At 37.4% G+C, this 16,354-nt stretch overlaps 1 protein-coding gene across 4 annotated transcripts in view; it reads right to left on the bottom strand.

Moving 5' to 3' along the window:
- ADK (adenosine kinase) overlaps positions 1 to 16,354 on the bottom strand; it is a 286,470-nt gene that overhangs the window by 139,026 nt on the left and 131,090 nt on the right. For all 4 annotated transcript variants that reach the window (XM_068139861.1, XM_068139863.1, XM_068139859.1 and 1 more), the window contains exons 5-6: positions 16,081 to 16,253; positions 9,379 to 9,487 (exon numbers count right to left, since the gene is read on the bottom strand). In XM_068139861.1, coding sequence (XP_067995962.1) covers positions 9,379 to 9,487; positions 16,081 to 16,253 — 282 coding nt within the window. The remainder of the gene's footprint in view (positions 1 to 9,378; positions 9,488 to 16,080; positions 16,254 to 16,354) is intronic.

Genomic DNA, 16,354 nt, shown 5'->3' with positions numbered 1-16,354 from the left:
TTTCTTTTCACTAAGCCAGACTGCTTGAAGCACATTTACCAAACAGGTGACCCAGCACACTGGTGACAAAGCGTTAGCCCCACAACTGTTTAAGAGCAGGCTGGATGAGGCTCTGGCCAGCCTGATCTAGTGTGGGGTGTCCCTGCCCGTGGCAGGGGGGTTGGAACTAGATGATCCTTGTGGTCCCTTCCAACCCTGAATGAAACTATGAAACTAGAAGGATTAACGACACACAACATGATTCTAAGCACAATGTAGTACACAAATTTACTTAACACAAGACTTTTAGGATAATGATTAGCTATGCTGTGAAAAACATTTAGTTTCTTAAATGATAATTGCTACTGGTAGAATAAAAGTAGCCTTCAGGTTCCTATTCTGCTTGCAACTCCTGCTACTTCAAACCACCTGTAGTCTAAAGAGTAGATCAATGCCATTGAGTACCATTCAGTTTTTTGAGCTAAAAGGAAACATGTATGAATCCTCTTGCACTATATGAACAAGCACAAATGTAATCGTTTTAGAGTGATCATTCCAAATCAAATAATTAATCATAACTTTTTGCAAGCTTAGTATTTAAACAACTGCACTGTCCCTATTCCACACTTAATGACAAGTGAGCCTAGTATTTCTACTTCTGACTAAGCAGTGGACTACCATAAATACCTTAACTCAGCTCTCAATTTACACACATGCACATAGTCTTTGCCATAAAATATTAACCTTCTTCATGAAAAACACAGTACAATTGCCGTAGTCTTTAGATATGATTTTTAATGCAGCAGTTGATGACATCAATACAAAGAATACATAATTTAGGGTTATGCAGACTGCGACCTCTCCATGTGTTAAGGAGATCAAGTCCAGAAGAATAGTGGAATCCCAAATTTCAATAAGCTGCCCAGCGGTGACTATTAATTTACTATAAATTTTGGTAGTTAGGATCCAAAATAAGTAAGTTACCTCAAATTAGAAAAAAATCACAAATGTCAAGTTTTAATGTTTAGAACAGTCTTAAATTAATGACTCTTCCTAAACCTTACCAGAGACACTCTGAAATGAAAAATAATTCATGATAGAACCAATACTGTTTCAATCAGACCTCCTAACTCCTCGATCTGCTGGTGCTTTAGATTTGAGATTTTGCTCTAATAAAGTTGACATGGTAACAGACAAAATTCTTGTGCTCTCAAGAAGAGAGCATCTAATAAAGATTGACATGCAAGAGGATCTGCAGTAAAATTTTCCCTTCAAATTGATTCACTTCACCCCTTAGAGTAGGAAGGCTTCCCTTTTTAATTTACATTTAAATAGTGTGTTAAGTCTGCCCAGACTTCACATATGATTTGAGAATCAGTTTCCCTACAGGCAGAGGCATCTGGGAGAAGAGATCTCTGCAGCTGTCTGCGGGTGGCACGGTGTGTCCCTGTTCCTCTCCCTGGCGGCAGAGCTGGCCCTGGTGAACGCTTCTACTCAACTGCTCCCCAGTCTGCTACAAAGCATGATCCAGCCTTTGCAGACAAGTGGCTTGCAACCAAGAGACTGATTTAGTATTTCAACAGATTTTTGAATTCTAATGAAATAAAACATGCCCTTTCCCCTCATTCCCCCCAGCCCCCACTCCAAAAGCAATAACTTTAAAAAGGGGAATGCAATCACAACCATTATGTCAATGAAAACTACATGCTGGGTTTATCTCTGTAGGTATCTGTCAAATGCAAAGCACACACATCATCTTTGGAGTAATAATGATGTTTTATCATTTTAATTACAAACATTTTGGAAAAAAATCCCTAAAGTGTACCAATTGAGGTGGTCTGAATTAACAGTAGCTTGATAGCCCAAGGGTAGCAAAAATAGATTGAGCCACCAAATTTTGTAGTAGTTATAGCAGCTGTCTTCTTGCCTCAGGGAACCTGAGTATTTAACAAAGCAGACAGCTTGGCATTGGCATCTGATTAGTAATGTGGGTATTTCTGCACAGAAAAGGCACAGTTCTATTGTTTCACTGTTTGATTAGGAATTTGGAGCTATAGCATCATTTAGCTTTTACAGTTCATTTCTGCATGTTCACTTACAGGTACTGTAAAAGAATATTTTGTCACACTTGCTGCAAGTAGGTAATATTGTCTTGAACATGATCAATGAAACATGACAGGATTTAAATGTCAGGGTCAGTTGCCTCCCCATTTCTGTGCCAAAATTTTGTTGAAATGACTACATAAATTATTCTAATTGGGAAGCAAAGTGAATAAGGTGAAAGCCAGTTCTTCCCTTAACACAGGATACAAACTACTTGGAATTTAGAAACATTTTGAAACATCGTTTATTCCAGCTCAATTTTACAAGGGAAAATTTCTCTTAAAAACAGAAGCCTCAGAGGAAAAATCCAGCTGCTGGGGTTTCTGGGAGAGGGGGATTGATTTTTATTTTTGTAATCCCAGCAGTAGCCTGACAGTTTGGATAACCACTGACGGTAAGAGAATCTCCAATTCAAAACCGATCTGCTCAACGGCAAAAATCCTAGTTAACGTGCCTGATCTAAAAAGGTTTGATCTCGGGGAATAACCTTAGCACAAACAACAATATTACTCTGAGGTCTGCATCTGAACTTCATACAGCCAAAAAGACCCCCCACGTGGCTCTTCTCTCTTTTGTTCTTTAAGTATACATCACAAATTATTGGTGCTTGTTGGCAGAGTTCAAATCACTGAACTCATTGCAAATAGTCTACTTCAGCTAGAAGTACATTCTTTTACTCTATCAAATCCATCTGAGGTAATAAGACTTGATGTTTTATTCAACAGAGCTGAGGAAAATTGTTGCACAATAGGTTAATTCAAAATGGCAGCATAGAAAATGCATCTGTCAGTGGGGATCAAATTACAGGGCAAGCTCCTCTCAATGCTTAGAAAAACAAGTCTGCAGTTCTACAGATTATGTGCATGTGTGTGTTTAAAGGGGTGGGAAAGGAGCTAAATATCTGAGCTAACCTCCAATTAAAGTCAATCATAAAAACAGCCAATTTAATGAGTACGGATTTCTTTGGGTAATTATAACACCAACCACTTTTTTTCTCCCGCTCTTTTAAATCTGTAATTCTGCCTTCTTGTTATTGCTTGCTTTGTCATTAATCGCCTCAGGAACTTGATTTCCTAGCAACAGACTCTGCCACCAAACATTTGGCTCCTGTTCAACATTTTCTTTGTGAAAAATGGCACTGCTATTGCCGCCTGGCTGTTGCAGTTAGACTGGCTGTGTAAGTGCTCTAATAATGCATTCTTCTAAAAAACACCCAAAAAACACATGATAAAAGGAGCAATGACTGAGCTTCACTAATTACTGTGCTGAAGAAGTGTATGTACAATTTAAAGGCTACTGGGGTACAAGGAGAATGACAGGAAAGGAAATGTGCATATTCTTTATATAAGTAAATAAAATTAATAGCAGAAGTGTACATTTAGAAAGAGATATTTTTATCATGTTAGATTCTCAGTTTTCTATTGCAAAAAGTGAGGTAGAATCTCACTTAGAAGTGGATGCATTTTTCTGCAAAAAGTATAAAGCATTCATCTTCAGAGAGTGACATCCTGAGGATCAAAATGGGGGGGGGGGGGGGGGGGGGGGGGGAGGGGAGATGAAGGGGGGAAAAAACCAAAAAAGAACTTTCTAATTCCCTTTTCCATACAAGTTACTGGAGAAAAAAACACTGGCAAAATTGTCAGCATATGAGAAGTTATATCTAAAATGGAAGCATAACGCACACATACTAAATACATCACAGAATGACATAATACACACTGGTGCCAGTTTAGACAAAGCTCTTTCTCACATTTTTGTCAGAAAAATAAAGCTGTGAATTTCTGTATTATGATAAAGTATTTTTCTCATATTTGTTTTGGAAGCCAGTAAATGGCAGATCTGCTTCCTGGTTAGATACAGAGTCTATCATATTTACACAATGAATGCATCGCACTTCAGCTACAACTTCCAGAAAACACAATCCCTTGGGATTGTGAATTTCAGGAAGGATATCTTATCCCAGGCCAGGAAAAAATCAAAAGGCCACAACTAATGGCTGCTAACTGCAGCATCTTCTTCATGGTTAAGACATTCGGGATGATGTTTTAGTGGCCACAAAACCTGTTCATTTATTGTACAAAATAGCTTTTTGCATGTCAAATGGCATAGACAGTGATGCCAGAGCACTATGGCAAAAGTTATTGATGGAAAAAAGCTACTGCAGAGTTATTCAAACTTGGTTTGAGGGTGGGGTGTTTGTTGCTGTTTGTTTGGTTTTCTTTCTTTCTTTTCTTCCCCACCCTGGCAGGGGGAGGGGATATTTTGATTCCTGCCAGTGTGCCTCTGTCCCATTTCCCATGATGGACACACAGAACTCAAAGAAAAAAAGCCTATCACAATCCATTGTAAGTTATCACAATCATCACAGCAGTATATTATAATAAAAATGCCTTCATTGAATATGCCTCTGAAAGAAGACAGCACAAAAGAATTTTCATTTATACTTACATTGTTATAATAATCAGCTTTTTTTTTTTTTTTAAACTCAGGTAGGATAGCCAAACCTTATGTAAAATACTGTTACACATTGCTGACATCAAGCCTATGTTTTGACAGATTCCTGTTGAAACCAGATAATTTTACCATCAAGCCCACTACACCACCACAGTATCTCCCTGCTTAGACAAGCACTTAGGTACAGTATTTGCTGAAACATACCAGGGTGGTTGGAGCTTTAAAAACTCTGGCAAATAAGTACGTTACACACTGCAACTCATGACACTTTTAAATAGAAATTCACTCTAAACCAGAATATGTGGTCTTGAAAAGAGTTGTCATTAACATAAAAAACAAAACAAAACAAAAAACACCCAAACAAACAAAAAAGGCCCTCGCAGTAATTCTGTAAACACAAAAGAGATGCTAAAGGTATTGAATTTAATTTAACTGTGGCCTAACAAATTTAACTAGTACTGGAAAATTCTATACTTGATGTGCAACAACTGATTGGTATCCCCACTGAGAAATTTCTTTTATTTGCTGCACAGAAGTAGATGAAGAAAATAGTTTAAACTTTTACGAATTGTGAAACAGCCTATGCAAAGCTGACTGAAAGTGTTACCTTCTCTGAATAAATGGTTGCATAGCAATACTGAAAGCGAGTAACCCAACATTCAGCTACATAGAAATAAGGCTTACAGCCACAGTAAAACATCATTGCTCCTCTACTCTTACCTACAACAGGTAGAACAGGAGCTCAAGCCTTCAGGCACAGTAAAGACAAGAGATCCCACGGTATAAGGTATGGTGTAAAAAAGGTTCCACGTCTCTTTAATAAACCAAATGGGCATGAGTATCAGCAACCTATATGAAATGGTGAAATGGCCAGGCAAGGAGTCTACAAAGATACTAAGAAAAGCTCTGAGACACATCACTTGTAGTATTGGGGTTTTAACCACACAAACTACATATACAAAATAAAAATTCAAATACAGTCCCTAACTGACAATCTACTATTTTCCTTTGGACAGGCAGGAGAAAAGCATTTTGTTAAAGGAAGGTCTGTCCGGTTTTTGGGAACTTTCAAGAACACATTTATTACTTAAGCACCAAGAAAATATCAGCATCAAGTGACAATGTTTCACACACCTAATGCCTCCAACTGGAGACATTAAATAAATGCAGCTGTTGGATTGAAGAGCAAATTGAGTAAAGCTACATAACGGGCAGAAATAAAGGTAGCTAACTGGAACAAGAGAAGACGCACATCTGTGAAGAACTATAGCTGAGACAATAATCTTCAAATACAGGCAGAAAGTTAAAATTCAGCTGTTGGTATGAGCAAGCAGTATCAGTTGTCACAGAGTTAAGATTTCACAAAGTTATGTGAAGCTTTTAATGAAGGAAAGCATTTTCTCCTTTTTCAAGTGCAAAATACCTTACAGTAACACTGAGGTGCTCCTTGGAGTCAAACAACAAAATTCTCCAGTTTTTCTGCCCTCCTAAGTAACTCTTACCAGCATATTATTTTTTTAATCAAAGACATCAACAATAAAAATATATTTGCATTCCAGGCCTTTGTAAGATATGAAAACTAACAGCTATATACTGCAAGTTGCATTAAAATATTAAAATGTTTGCATGCAATGTCGAACAAACTGAGCACCAGCAAATCCTAAAAATTTCAGCTGGCGCTCAAGACAATGATGGTCTTAAAAAACAAACACAGAATCACAACTCAATATATGTTATAGCATTCTCAGGGATGCCTACACAAACACAGTACCACCATGAGATTACAAAAAAAAACCCAAAACAACAACTACCAAAAAAACCCCAACAACCCACAAACAAAAACCCCCTACAAAACACACAAAATGTAAGATTATTTTCATGTCAGACTGTGTCCCAATCACAATTTCAAGGACAGAATGACAATGCGTAGCATTATCATAACTAAACTTTTTCTTCAATAAGGGCAATGTCTGAGGAAGAGATGTTTTCTAGCCCCAGTAGGAACCAAAAAAAAAATCCCTGACAGTGAATTCTAATCAGGCACAGCTAGCTGATCCACAGCAAAATGAGTATGACAGACTGGAAGATATGGTGTCAACGTCAGAAATTACAGCAAGTATATGAATAATATCTGGAGAAGGGAAAGAAATTGCATAGTTTGACAGTACAGGTAATCTATCTTAAATTACACAAAGTAGAGTAATTTTAAAGGATTAAAATACACCTTTAAAGTTTACTATCTTTGAGATAGCTGGGCCAGACTCTGTATTTTGCTTCCACATATGATTTACAGGGTCCTATTCTTTGCTAGTCTCTAATTTGTCTGCCAGATCTGATTACCAGATGGCTAAAATAAATGTATTGTGCTCATTCATGGTAACAGAAGTTGTCTTTAAGGGTTCTGTCACGGCTTTACTATCTTTTCCTTTGTACCTGCTCCTCCCTCTGTGAATTGATTAGAGTTCAGACTTAAGTTTCATTTGAGGGCCATTCTGCTGAATGCTCAATTGAAAAGCACATTATATATTCTAGGAAGCACATAGAGATGACCACAGGATATCACTGACCTGTCCTAATGCAACAACTGCCCTACTCTGCCATGAAAATTAATTGTTTGATAATCTCAGTACACAAATTTCCACAAGTATCTGTCGCTAACATAAATTATAATGAAATTCAAGAAATAGGTGACAGTTGGATAGAGAAAAGGAAATGAAAAGCAACATATGCACAGTGCAAGGCCAAGGAAGGTAACAAGACTAAAGCAAAGACAGAGAATAGTAAACAAATTAATGACTCAGCTACCCTACACTTCAGGAGTGACAACTGCTTTGTTTAAGCTGATAAACCACTACAAACCCGCAAGTAGAAATGGTAAATGACAGAAAAGGGCATAAATGCACTGTAGCGTGGGAGAACATGTATGGTTCTACTCATTGTCTCCTTCCATTACACAAAGTTACACATGCACTCTGTAATCTGAAATGATTGTCCTAGAAATCTCTTTGCTACACCCACCCTTGAGTACTTTTGCTACAGGTGTGAACTAGGTTCTTTACTTAACAGATCTCCTCAGGCAGTCAGACCTTTCCCTAATATGAACTCCATTTTACAAATACCTAAAACACATACTAGCACTTGGATGTTATTTATTTGTCCATTAGCATCTGCGTATCATGGGTTTCATTTTCAGTTTAGTATAATTCTCTCTTAGTCAGAGCTTGAATGCCACAGAATGGGCATCTGAAAAACAGCTTTTAATATATATGAAAATCATTGTAGTGAATCACCTAGTCACAACTGAAGTGATCAAGCTGACTGAACACAGAAGAGTAGCTTCAGAACTAAAATAAGATAAAGGGTATGGCTTTAAAAAAAAACCCACCCAAACACCCCTTTTTCATCTCAGGCTCTTTCCCATCTTTCCTGAAGCATTTCCATTAAGTTTCATTTTTTCTAAATTTTACAACTTCATGGGCAATTGTATCTAAGCACAGTAAAATTTAAAACAAAAACAACAATAAAACCCCAGAACAAACAAAAAACCTCCTTCACATATAAGCAACCAAAACCAGCCAACCAACAACTTAGTGCAGTATAGCTTTGGGTAACATTTGTCACACTTACTCTTTTTTTAAACTATACTCTTAGCCTTTCAATACTTCTTTTATCGAACAGCACTAATTCTTAAGCAAGGCATATGAAACAGACCAAGGTATAATTAGTGGGAAATCAAGAACTCTGAATACTTGAAAAACAGGAATAAAAAAAATGAGTAGACAATACACCTATGTATTTTTTATAACCACAGCACAAACATATGGTCATAGCAGTAGGATGTACTTTCTTTGTATACTGTGAAGGTTATAAGTATTTTTTGACAGTTATAAAGGGGCAGTCTTGGCCATACAGAAGAATCAATAACAACCATGTAAAGCCTACAGCAGTGCACACTAACAGGCTGTAGGAGGCATTAACACTAGCTAAAGGAAATAACTATATTTTCAGTGAACTTGTTCCTCCTGGATAATCAATTTTTTACACTTCTTACCAGCTGTTCCCACATAGCTCAGGTAGCAGAAAGGAAGCAGCTGTCATATAGAATCCATATATTACATGCACATTACGAAGTTTTTATCTGCCATAGATGTTTTATGTTTGCTAATGTTGATCAGCCATATCAACTTGAGAGCAAGATGAAAGAATTTTGTCAATTCTATTTAGACAAGACATGATCTATACAAATACATGAATCTGGCTTAATACATTCTGGATGGTAAAAAAAGAATACTAATTGTGAATCCACTAATGCTCCATTCTCAAACCCTCTTTATTCCAGAAGTAAGATTTCATCATTAAAATCAGTTTGCCCCACCGCCCACATTCAAGAGATTTGTCACAATCATTGTTTCTGGAATATTGAGTTATAAGGTGCAGTAGTAATTACTGTGGAATAAATAGCAATTAAGATTGTTCACACAAATAAGCTCAAACTGTTTGCAGTGAATAATTATGCTAATAGTGTTTTTCTACATAATTTGTGCATCCTTCACAATAATTTACTAGAAAATGTGAAATGTAAATTTGATGCACTACTACAAAAGCTCTAGAAAATGTTTAGTTCTCATGACTTTCTCCTTGCTCATTCAAGAAAGCACACAACTAAAACATACTTGTACATTTAAATTCAAAGAAATAAAACTATGTTGCAACTGAAAAAGTAATTTTTTTCATTGTATTCCTACAAAATCATCCTAAACCATATGTAGCAGACACGCTAACTGTTTAAACCTCATAGTGTTGTAACATGAATTTTATCAATTTGAAAGAAGCTGAACTTACTGCTATATAATAAACCTTGGCCTTTTCCACCAGTTTCCAGTTCTTCTCCAAATCAAGATGCTTTTCTTTCTTATAGCAATTAGCAGCAGCAAGGTTAGCTACAAGAGACCTGAAAGCGATTAAAAACCAAGGATTAGATCTTCTTTAACTAAAGCTACCACATATTTCTCATAAAGAACAGATTTTCTCCAAGATAATAAAAGATCCTAAGAACATCAAAGCAATTAAGAGCACCATAAAACACAAATACTTTGACCACTTCATAGTATTTAAATAACATATTTGAAATGATATATTAAATACTATTTACATATAAAGCACATATTAAATAATTTATTTTAAATCTAGCTATATAATTTATGCTACCTACCACTATTATACTGTTTATCTGCCTACATTTGCTTAGAATCAACCTTTTGTTGCATTTTGTGATCCACTCCCCCTTTGTATGACAGAGCATATACAGAATTTCATTAAAACTCTTCTAGTATCTAGCACCAAAAAGAAAGTAGCTACTACAATGTATTTTCTGAAAACCATTTTCATTTACTAGAACAAAACTTTTATTTATGTCAGGCCTTTATAATTTTCCAATGAATAGTTATATTATTTTAAAAATACTATTATTTGAAAAGAAGGCGTTGGTCTTTTTGGTGGTTTGGTTGGTTTTATAGCTCTGTTAGGCTCTTATTTTCCTTTAGCAAAGGATGATGGACTGTTAAAAAAAAAAAAATTGTCTTAGCTGTGTACTAGTGGAAAACTACCAAAAACTTGTTTGTACTTCATTCTTTCCTAACAAGTTAAAACATAAGCCACGGGACATCACTGCCATTACCAAGAACAAAACTACTTTTATCTTATTCACTTTGTTACATGTAAGATACATATATTCTGCTCCTCAGCCATACAATTCAACCTTATAAAGCACACAAAACTTTGACATACTCCTAAAAACAAGTTATAAAAAAGGTGCTTATGCATTAGGTCTCCACTCTGGCTATCACAACCACATTCTTCTGTGGCATTTTATTATCAGATGTTTTATTACATTCAATATATATAGAATGGGAGTTGGGGAAACAGACATTTCCATGCTGGCAAACAGAATTTTAAGTTTAATTCTCAAGATTTAGTAGTCATAGGATGCACCTATAGTACATCACTGTTTCACCACTTATTTTTAAATACATTAGCCAGATAAACACTGCGCAATTACACAAACCAGATATGACTACTGAAAGCTTTTGCCTTTCTCCAACATGCATACAACTAATGTTGTTGTATCATCCTTTTCCATACAAATGTTACTACAATCCAAAGACAATGCATCAGTGTTTCGCTAATCTGCTTCTACGGAGCTATGCTTTTGCCTCCAAACTGAATATGACATATAGGTGTAAAAGGTAAGCAAACTCAGAATTCTTGAAAATTTCTTTCAAAACAGCACCTTTGCACCACCACCATTTCTCTTTGTCCTATTCAATAAAAAACAAAAGCCCAGAAGAATCAGCAACCAAGTATTCCTGTAAACTCCCTAAAAAAGTTATCACTGACAATTTCTGTAAGTCAAACATATCAAGCACATAAAAAAATAAACCAGTTAGGCTATTTATATATATACATATGTATATATATAAAATACATATATGGCACAGTTCTGTGTCATTTCATCCCAGGACTGTTCTTGGAGCATATCTCCAAGATACGTTGCCTAAAGGCAACATGAACTAATGTGACTTTGGAAAATCAATAAAGTAAAAAATGAACAGACCAAACCTTTGCAGCAGTATAAGTAACAGGGAACAAGTTACATTCTTAAAGAGTATTATCATTTCAATGACAAGAGAAGCACTGGAGAACCAACTAAGTCCAAGAAAGACATGTGCAGAACTGTGGCCATCTTCTGTACGCCAAATTTAAAAAGTAAATTAAATCTTTCAGTTTTGGCAAATCCTAAATATCTGTCAAGGATCTAGCTGGCAAAATCTTGTCTCTCTATGTATGCTGCTAAGTGAAAAGCATGTATATTCCAGAAAACTAAGCGAAGACTGTTTCCTTTCTCTTACCACATGCCCCTAAAACTGTAAACCAAGATCTGTAGTGATGTACTTCATATGATGTGTGGTAAAAGCTTGTTACACTGAAGACAAAGCACCAAGCTTTTCCAAATTAAAACTGTCTAACAACACTAAAGTTCCACATGTGGGATAAAGAGAAGGTAGATTTTTTTTTTCCAATGAAACAGTAATTTGAGACAGAGTGCTTCAAATGAAACAGCTTAATGGAGACTCTGTGTATGTGGGTATTTACGAGCAGAATGTACAAATCGAAGTCACAGATTATGACAGTATAGGTACTAGCTTAAACTTGAATCTTGTTTCATGATTTTCATGATAAGCTCTGAGAAAACAAAGCTTGTATTGCTAAGCTAGAGAACTCAGAGTGGTAATCATGAATTAGCTCAGAACCCCTTCTTGCAAGAACACAGACAAACTTAGCAGAAAGAAGAAACATTCACATCAAGGCCTCTGGAACACAAGTACACACAGCCACTTACTGGGAAAGCCAGGAGTGCTATTAGCCAGCTCCTCCAAAGAGACACGAAAGCTGAATTGCCTAAAGAAAGAAGTTAGCATGTACCTCAACTGGGACAAAAGATTAATCAATAAACTGAGTTACCAACTGGGGCCAGGCTGAAGTGGCTCTTACAAATGTAGAAAATGCTGAAAATGAAGAAACAACCAGAGAGCAATTAAAGATTGAGCGTAAGCTTGCTCTCAGTAGAAGAGGAAAAGTTGAACAACAAAGCCTTTAGCAACCACTGGCCACTTTTTTCCCTATCTCCTGAAGAGGGAAGTAAGTCTCTTGGACTCCCTGCACACTCTTAACCATGCTCTTCAAGAGCAATTGAAATGAAGCCACTGTCCTTAGTATTTGCACAAACACTCAATATTGAGAGATGTTTAGAGAGAGTATTAGGTGGTTTATGTTAGTAAATCAAAACCACTGCTTAGTAAGAAGTACTTGCAGACATTTCTGTGAATAAGTTTACCTAAACTTTTACATTTCATGGAGATGCACAGCAAAAGATGCACATATTGTTTCTGAATTCATGATGTATGCCTATTGACAGGTTTGACTTCAGTTTCCCATCATGTCATGTAGGAAATTGTGACTGCTACAGTATGTGTACACAGACAATATTTGACTGAAGAGAGAGAACCACAGAGCAGAAACATCTTTACTGCTTGTCTTCTTTGAAAAACCAAACATGGATCCTAGAGACAGAGAAGGAAGTCCATAGACATAATTAATGTCAAAACACCAGATGAACATGAATGAAATTCCTTTCTCCACTGACTACATACATTCATGCCTGAGAGTAAGACCAAGACATTATGTACAATATCAAACTGGGAGGGACAGGTTGATAAGCTTGAGGACAGGGCTGTCTGCCATTCAGTGGATCTTCAAGAACCTGGAGAATTGGGCCAGCAGAAAATTGAAAGCAAATGCAAAGATATGCAACTAGGAATAACTTCCATGTAACCAACATAGGCTGAATGTTGGCAGCATACAACACAGCTTTGCAGATCTGGGGGTTCTGGTAAATCAAGTTTGAAATACGAAGCAGCAGTGTATCCACACAGAGAAGGTGTGGATCTTTATCTTTAGAAGGAAGCATCCAGCCACGAGTACAAAGCAAGCTATATATCCAGAACAGATGAAAACTTCTGTTTTCATCTCCAGAGCTCATCCGGAGATCTGTGCCCATCTTTGAGCTTTCCATTGCAAGGAAGACACTATCATAATACAGGAAATCTAGTGGGGGGCCATTAAGATTATTAGGGCACAGGAACACTTAGCAACTGAGGAAAGGCTTCATTAGGTTGTAAGACGAGGTACCTAAGGGGAGCTCTTCCTGGTATCTTCAAGTATCTAATGAATGTTTACAGAGAAGATGAAGCCAGAATGTTCTTGGACACAAGATAGCAGACCAAAGTGTAAGAAGGAAACTTCCAACTGGATATCATCAAAGGAATTTCTCACATGAACAGCAGTCAAACACTGGAATAGGTTGCACAGCAAGGTTATGTAACCTCCAGCAAACCAGGACAGGGCCCTGAAAACCATGATCTAACTTTGAAGTTGGTCCTGCTTTCTGCAGAGGTTTGGACCAGATGTCTGCTCTAACTGAAATTGTTCTAGGATTCCCCACGTTCTATGGGAAATTCTCTCTCCTCTGATTCTCAGTTCAGTTCATGTTGCTGCCTATTGCCTTTTCTGATTCTGCCTAAAACATTCACCAATTTCTCAAGAAATTTAGTGTGGATTTTAATTATGGAATACTAAGTTACTTGTATAGATTCTACTAACATCTGACAGTGCTTTGAAAGGGAAAGAGCAGCTCCTCAGGATCAATGGCTCTGAAAGCTCCAGAGAGAAACCAAAAAAGGATAATGGCAGATATTTTGCTTTCATTCAGACCTAAAAAGAAAACATTCTCAGGATAACCATTTTCATTATTGCTTCAACATCCAGTATCACAGAATTTACATATTGGCAAAAGTCAGGGAGGGCTGGTGTGTGGAATTGAAATCTCATGATTAAGGCAGATCTGACTGGCTGGTTTTGAAACCATTAAGAAAAATATCAGGAGGCAATCAGCAAAGCAGTAGTATATATGGTTCAAGCATTGTGAGTGCAGGGAAAAGTAAGAAAGCAAAGGGTCATGCTCAAGATAACAGTTTGTTGCCATGACCTCTTTTTGAAATTCTTGTCTTTATTAATTTTGTGACAGTATCAAAAAAATTCTATAAGTGGTTTCTTACTTGTTCGTAGTCTAATATGTAGTCAAATATAAGAAAGGTTCAACAGAGTTCTGGAGAATTTTTTTTTTATATAAGCAGAGACCACCTTAATAAAACATAGTAAATGAAAACACAAAAGACAAAATTCAGAAGAAATTGTTAAGATGTAGACATATAGAACTAGTTATTAGATGAACTTCACAACTGCAACAGGAAAAAAAAATAATTGTTTTTTTCTTCTTCTTGTATAAAAATCAAATTAACCCTTTGTCAAGGCTTAGGGCTGGGCTGGCCACTCAACAAGTGACAGAAGCTCTCTATTAAGCCCTCTCCCTTCCCAAATGGGAATACAAGGGGAATCAGAGAGACAGACTCATGGACTGGAAAATCAAGCCAAAACAACTTCAGTGAAAGTAATAATAAAATGAAATATATATATAAATACATACATACAAAACAAATATGGAATCCAACCTGCTTGATGGCAGTTACATCACTATTACCACTGTTGCTGCGGGCAGGCACCAAGGAAGTCCCAGACTGGACTCAGAGGTAGATGTGAACCGGATTTAGGAGCTGGATTCTCGGTTTAGATTCAGGAATACATGGATCAGGATTGAAGACAGAATAGAGTCCTCCTTGGACACCAGCCATTGAAGAAGAAAGCTCAACCCTTGTGAGCTCTCAGCATTCTACTGAATATGACGTACATGTAATGGAATCTCTTGTTGACCAGTTTAGGGTTACCTGTCCTGTCTGCTCCTCTCTGCTGGTGCTGCCTTTTACCTTCTGAACCCCAATGAGATACAGAAGAGTTAGCAGTGCTCATGGTCGGCACACCAGTCCTTGGTATTACTAACAGCGAGTGTTATCACACTGTCTACAAAAAGATGCTGTTGATTGCAGGAAATGCAATCACTTTGAAAAGACAGTTGGAAAGGGAAGTAAGTGAACAGGATTAGTTCTGCTCTAACACTAACAAGGACACTAAGAAGGACATCGAAACACTTGAGCGTGTCCAGAGAAGGGCAACAAGGCTGGTGAGAGGCCTTGAACACAAGCCCTATGAGGAGAGGCTGAGGGAGCTGGGATTGTTTAGCCTGGAGAAGAGGAGGCTCAGGGGTGACCTCATTGCCCTCTACAACTACCTGAAGGGTGGTTGTAGCCAGGAAGGGGTTGGCCTCTTCTCCCAGGCAACCAGCACCAGAACAAGAGGACACAGTCTCAAGCTGCGCCAGGGGAGGTTTAGACTTGAGGTGAGGAGGAAGTTCTTCACCGAGTGAGTAATTCGTCATTGGAACGGGTTGCCCAGGGAGGTAGTTGAGTCATCGACCCTGGAGGCGTTCAAGGGGAGATTGGACGTGGCACTTGGTGCCATGGTCTAGTCATGGGGTCTGTGTTGATAGGTTGGACTCGATGATCCTCGAGGTCCTTTCCAACCTAAGTGATACTGTGATACTGTGACACCCTCTCAATCAGGCTATATGGTGACACCTATCCTCTTTACACACATTATCACCTGAAGTATATTCCTTATTCACCAGTCAAGTATATGCCTTAGATGCCAATCAGCTTTCATATCTGCATAAACATACTCGTTAACCAATTTTTGTCTCTTGCAGAGCAACTACAAGCTATAAAGTTCAGAAAGAAGTAGCACAGAATTATCTTACCCTTTCTCTGCCATAACCTAATTGCAGTTCTCTGAAGTACACTATTACTGCCCAGCCATAAACTGTGAGCTGGGCAGCCCTGTGGTCTCAAATCAGTGTTAATGTTTTCTGTATAATACAAATCACATTTTTTCGAGATCAAATATTCGAAACAAATTAGGCTCTACATACTATGTTGATTGCATTTGTATCTTAGGAAAATATCAGAGACCCCTGACCTGTTATCACTAGTGATGCAAGCAGCGCAGGTTCCTGTTGGTTCTTCACTCTGCTCATAGTAATGGGCATCCACATGAGCTTCCTCTGCCTTCTTCTTTAAAATCTCTCCAAATTTATCTTTGCCAATGCACCCAAAGAAAGTTGCAGCTTTGTAAGGGCTCTGAATCATCCACTGAAGAAAAAAAAACAAACAAGCAAAATAAAATAAAAATATTCTTTAAAAGACAAATACAAATCAAACACACACACACACACACAAAGAAAACCTCTCAA

The sequence above is a fragment of the Melanerpes formicivorus genome, unplaced genomic scaffold (assembly GCF_026170545.1).
Source record: "Melanerpes formicivorus ecotype bairdi unplaced genomic scaffold, bMelFor1.0.p_v2 SCAF_6, whole genome shotgun sequence".
Classification (NCBI taxonomy): Eukaryota; Metazoa; Chordata; class Aves; order Piciformes; family Picidae; genus Melanerpes; species Melanerpes formicivorus.
This window is presented reverse-complemented; position numbering and strand designations above follow the sequence as displayed.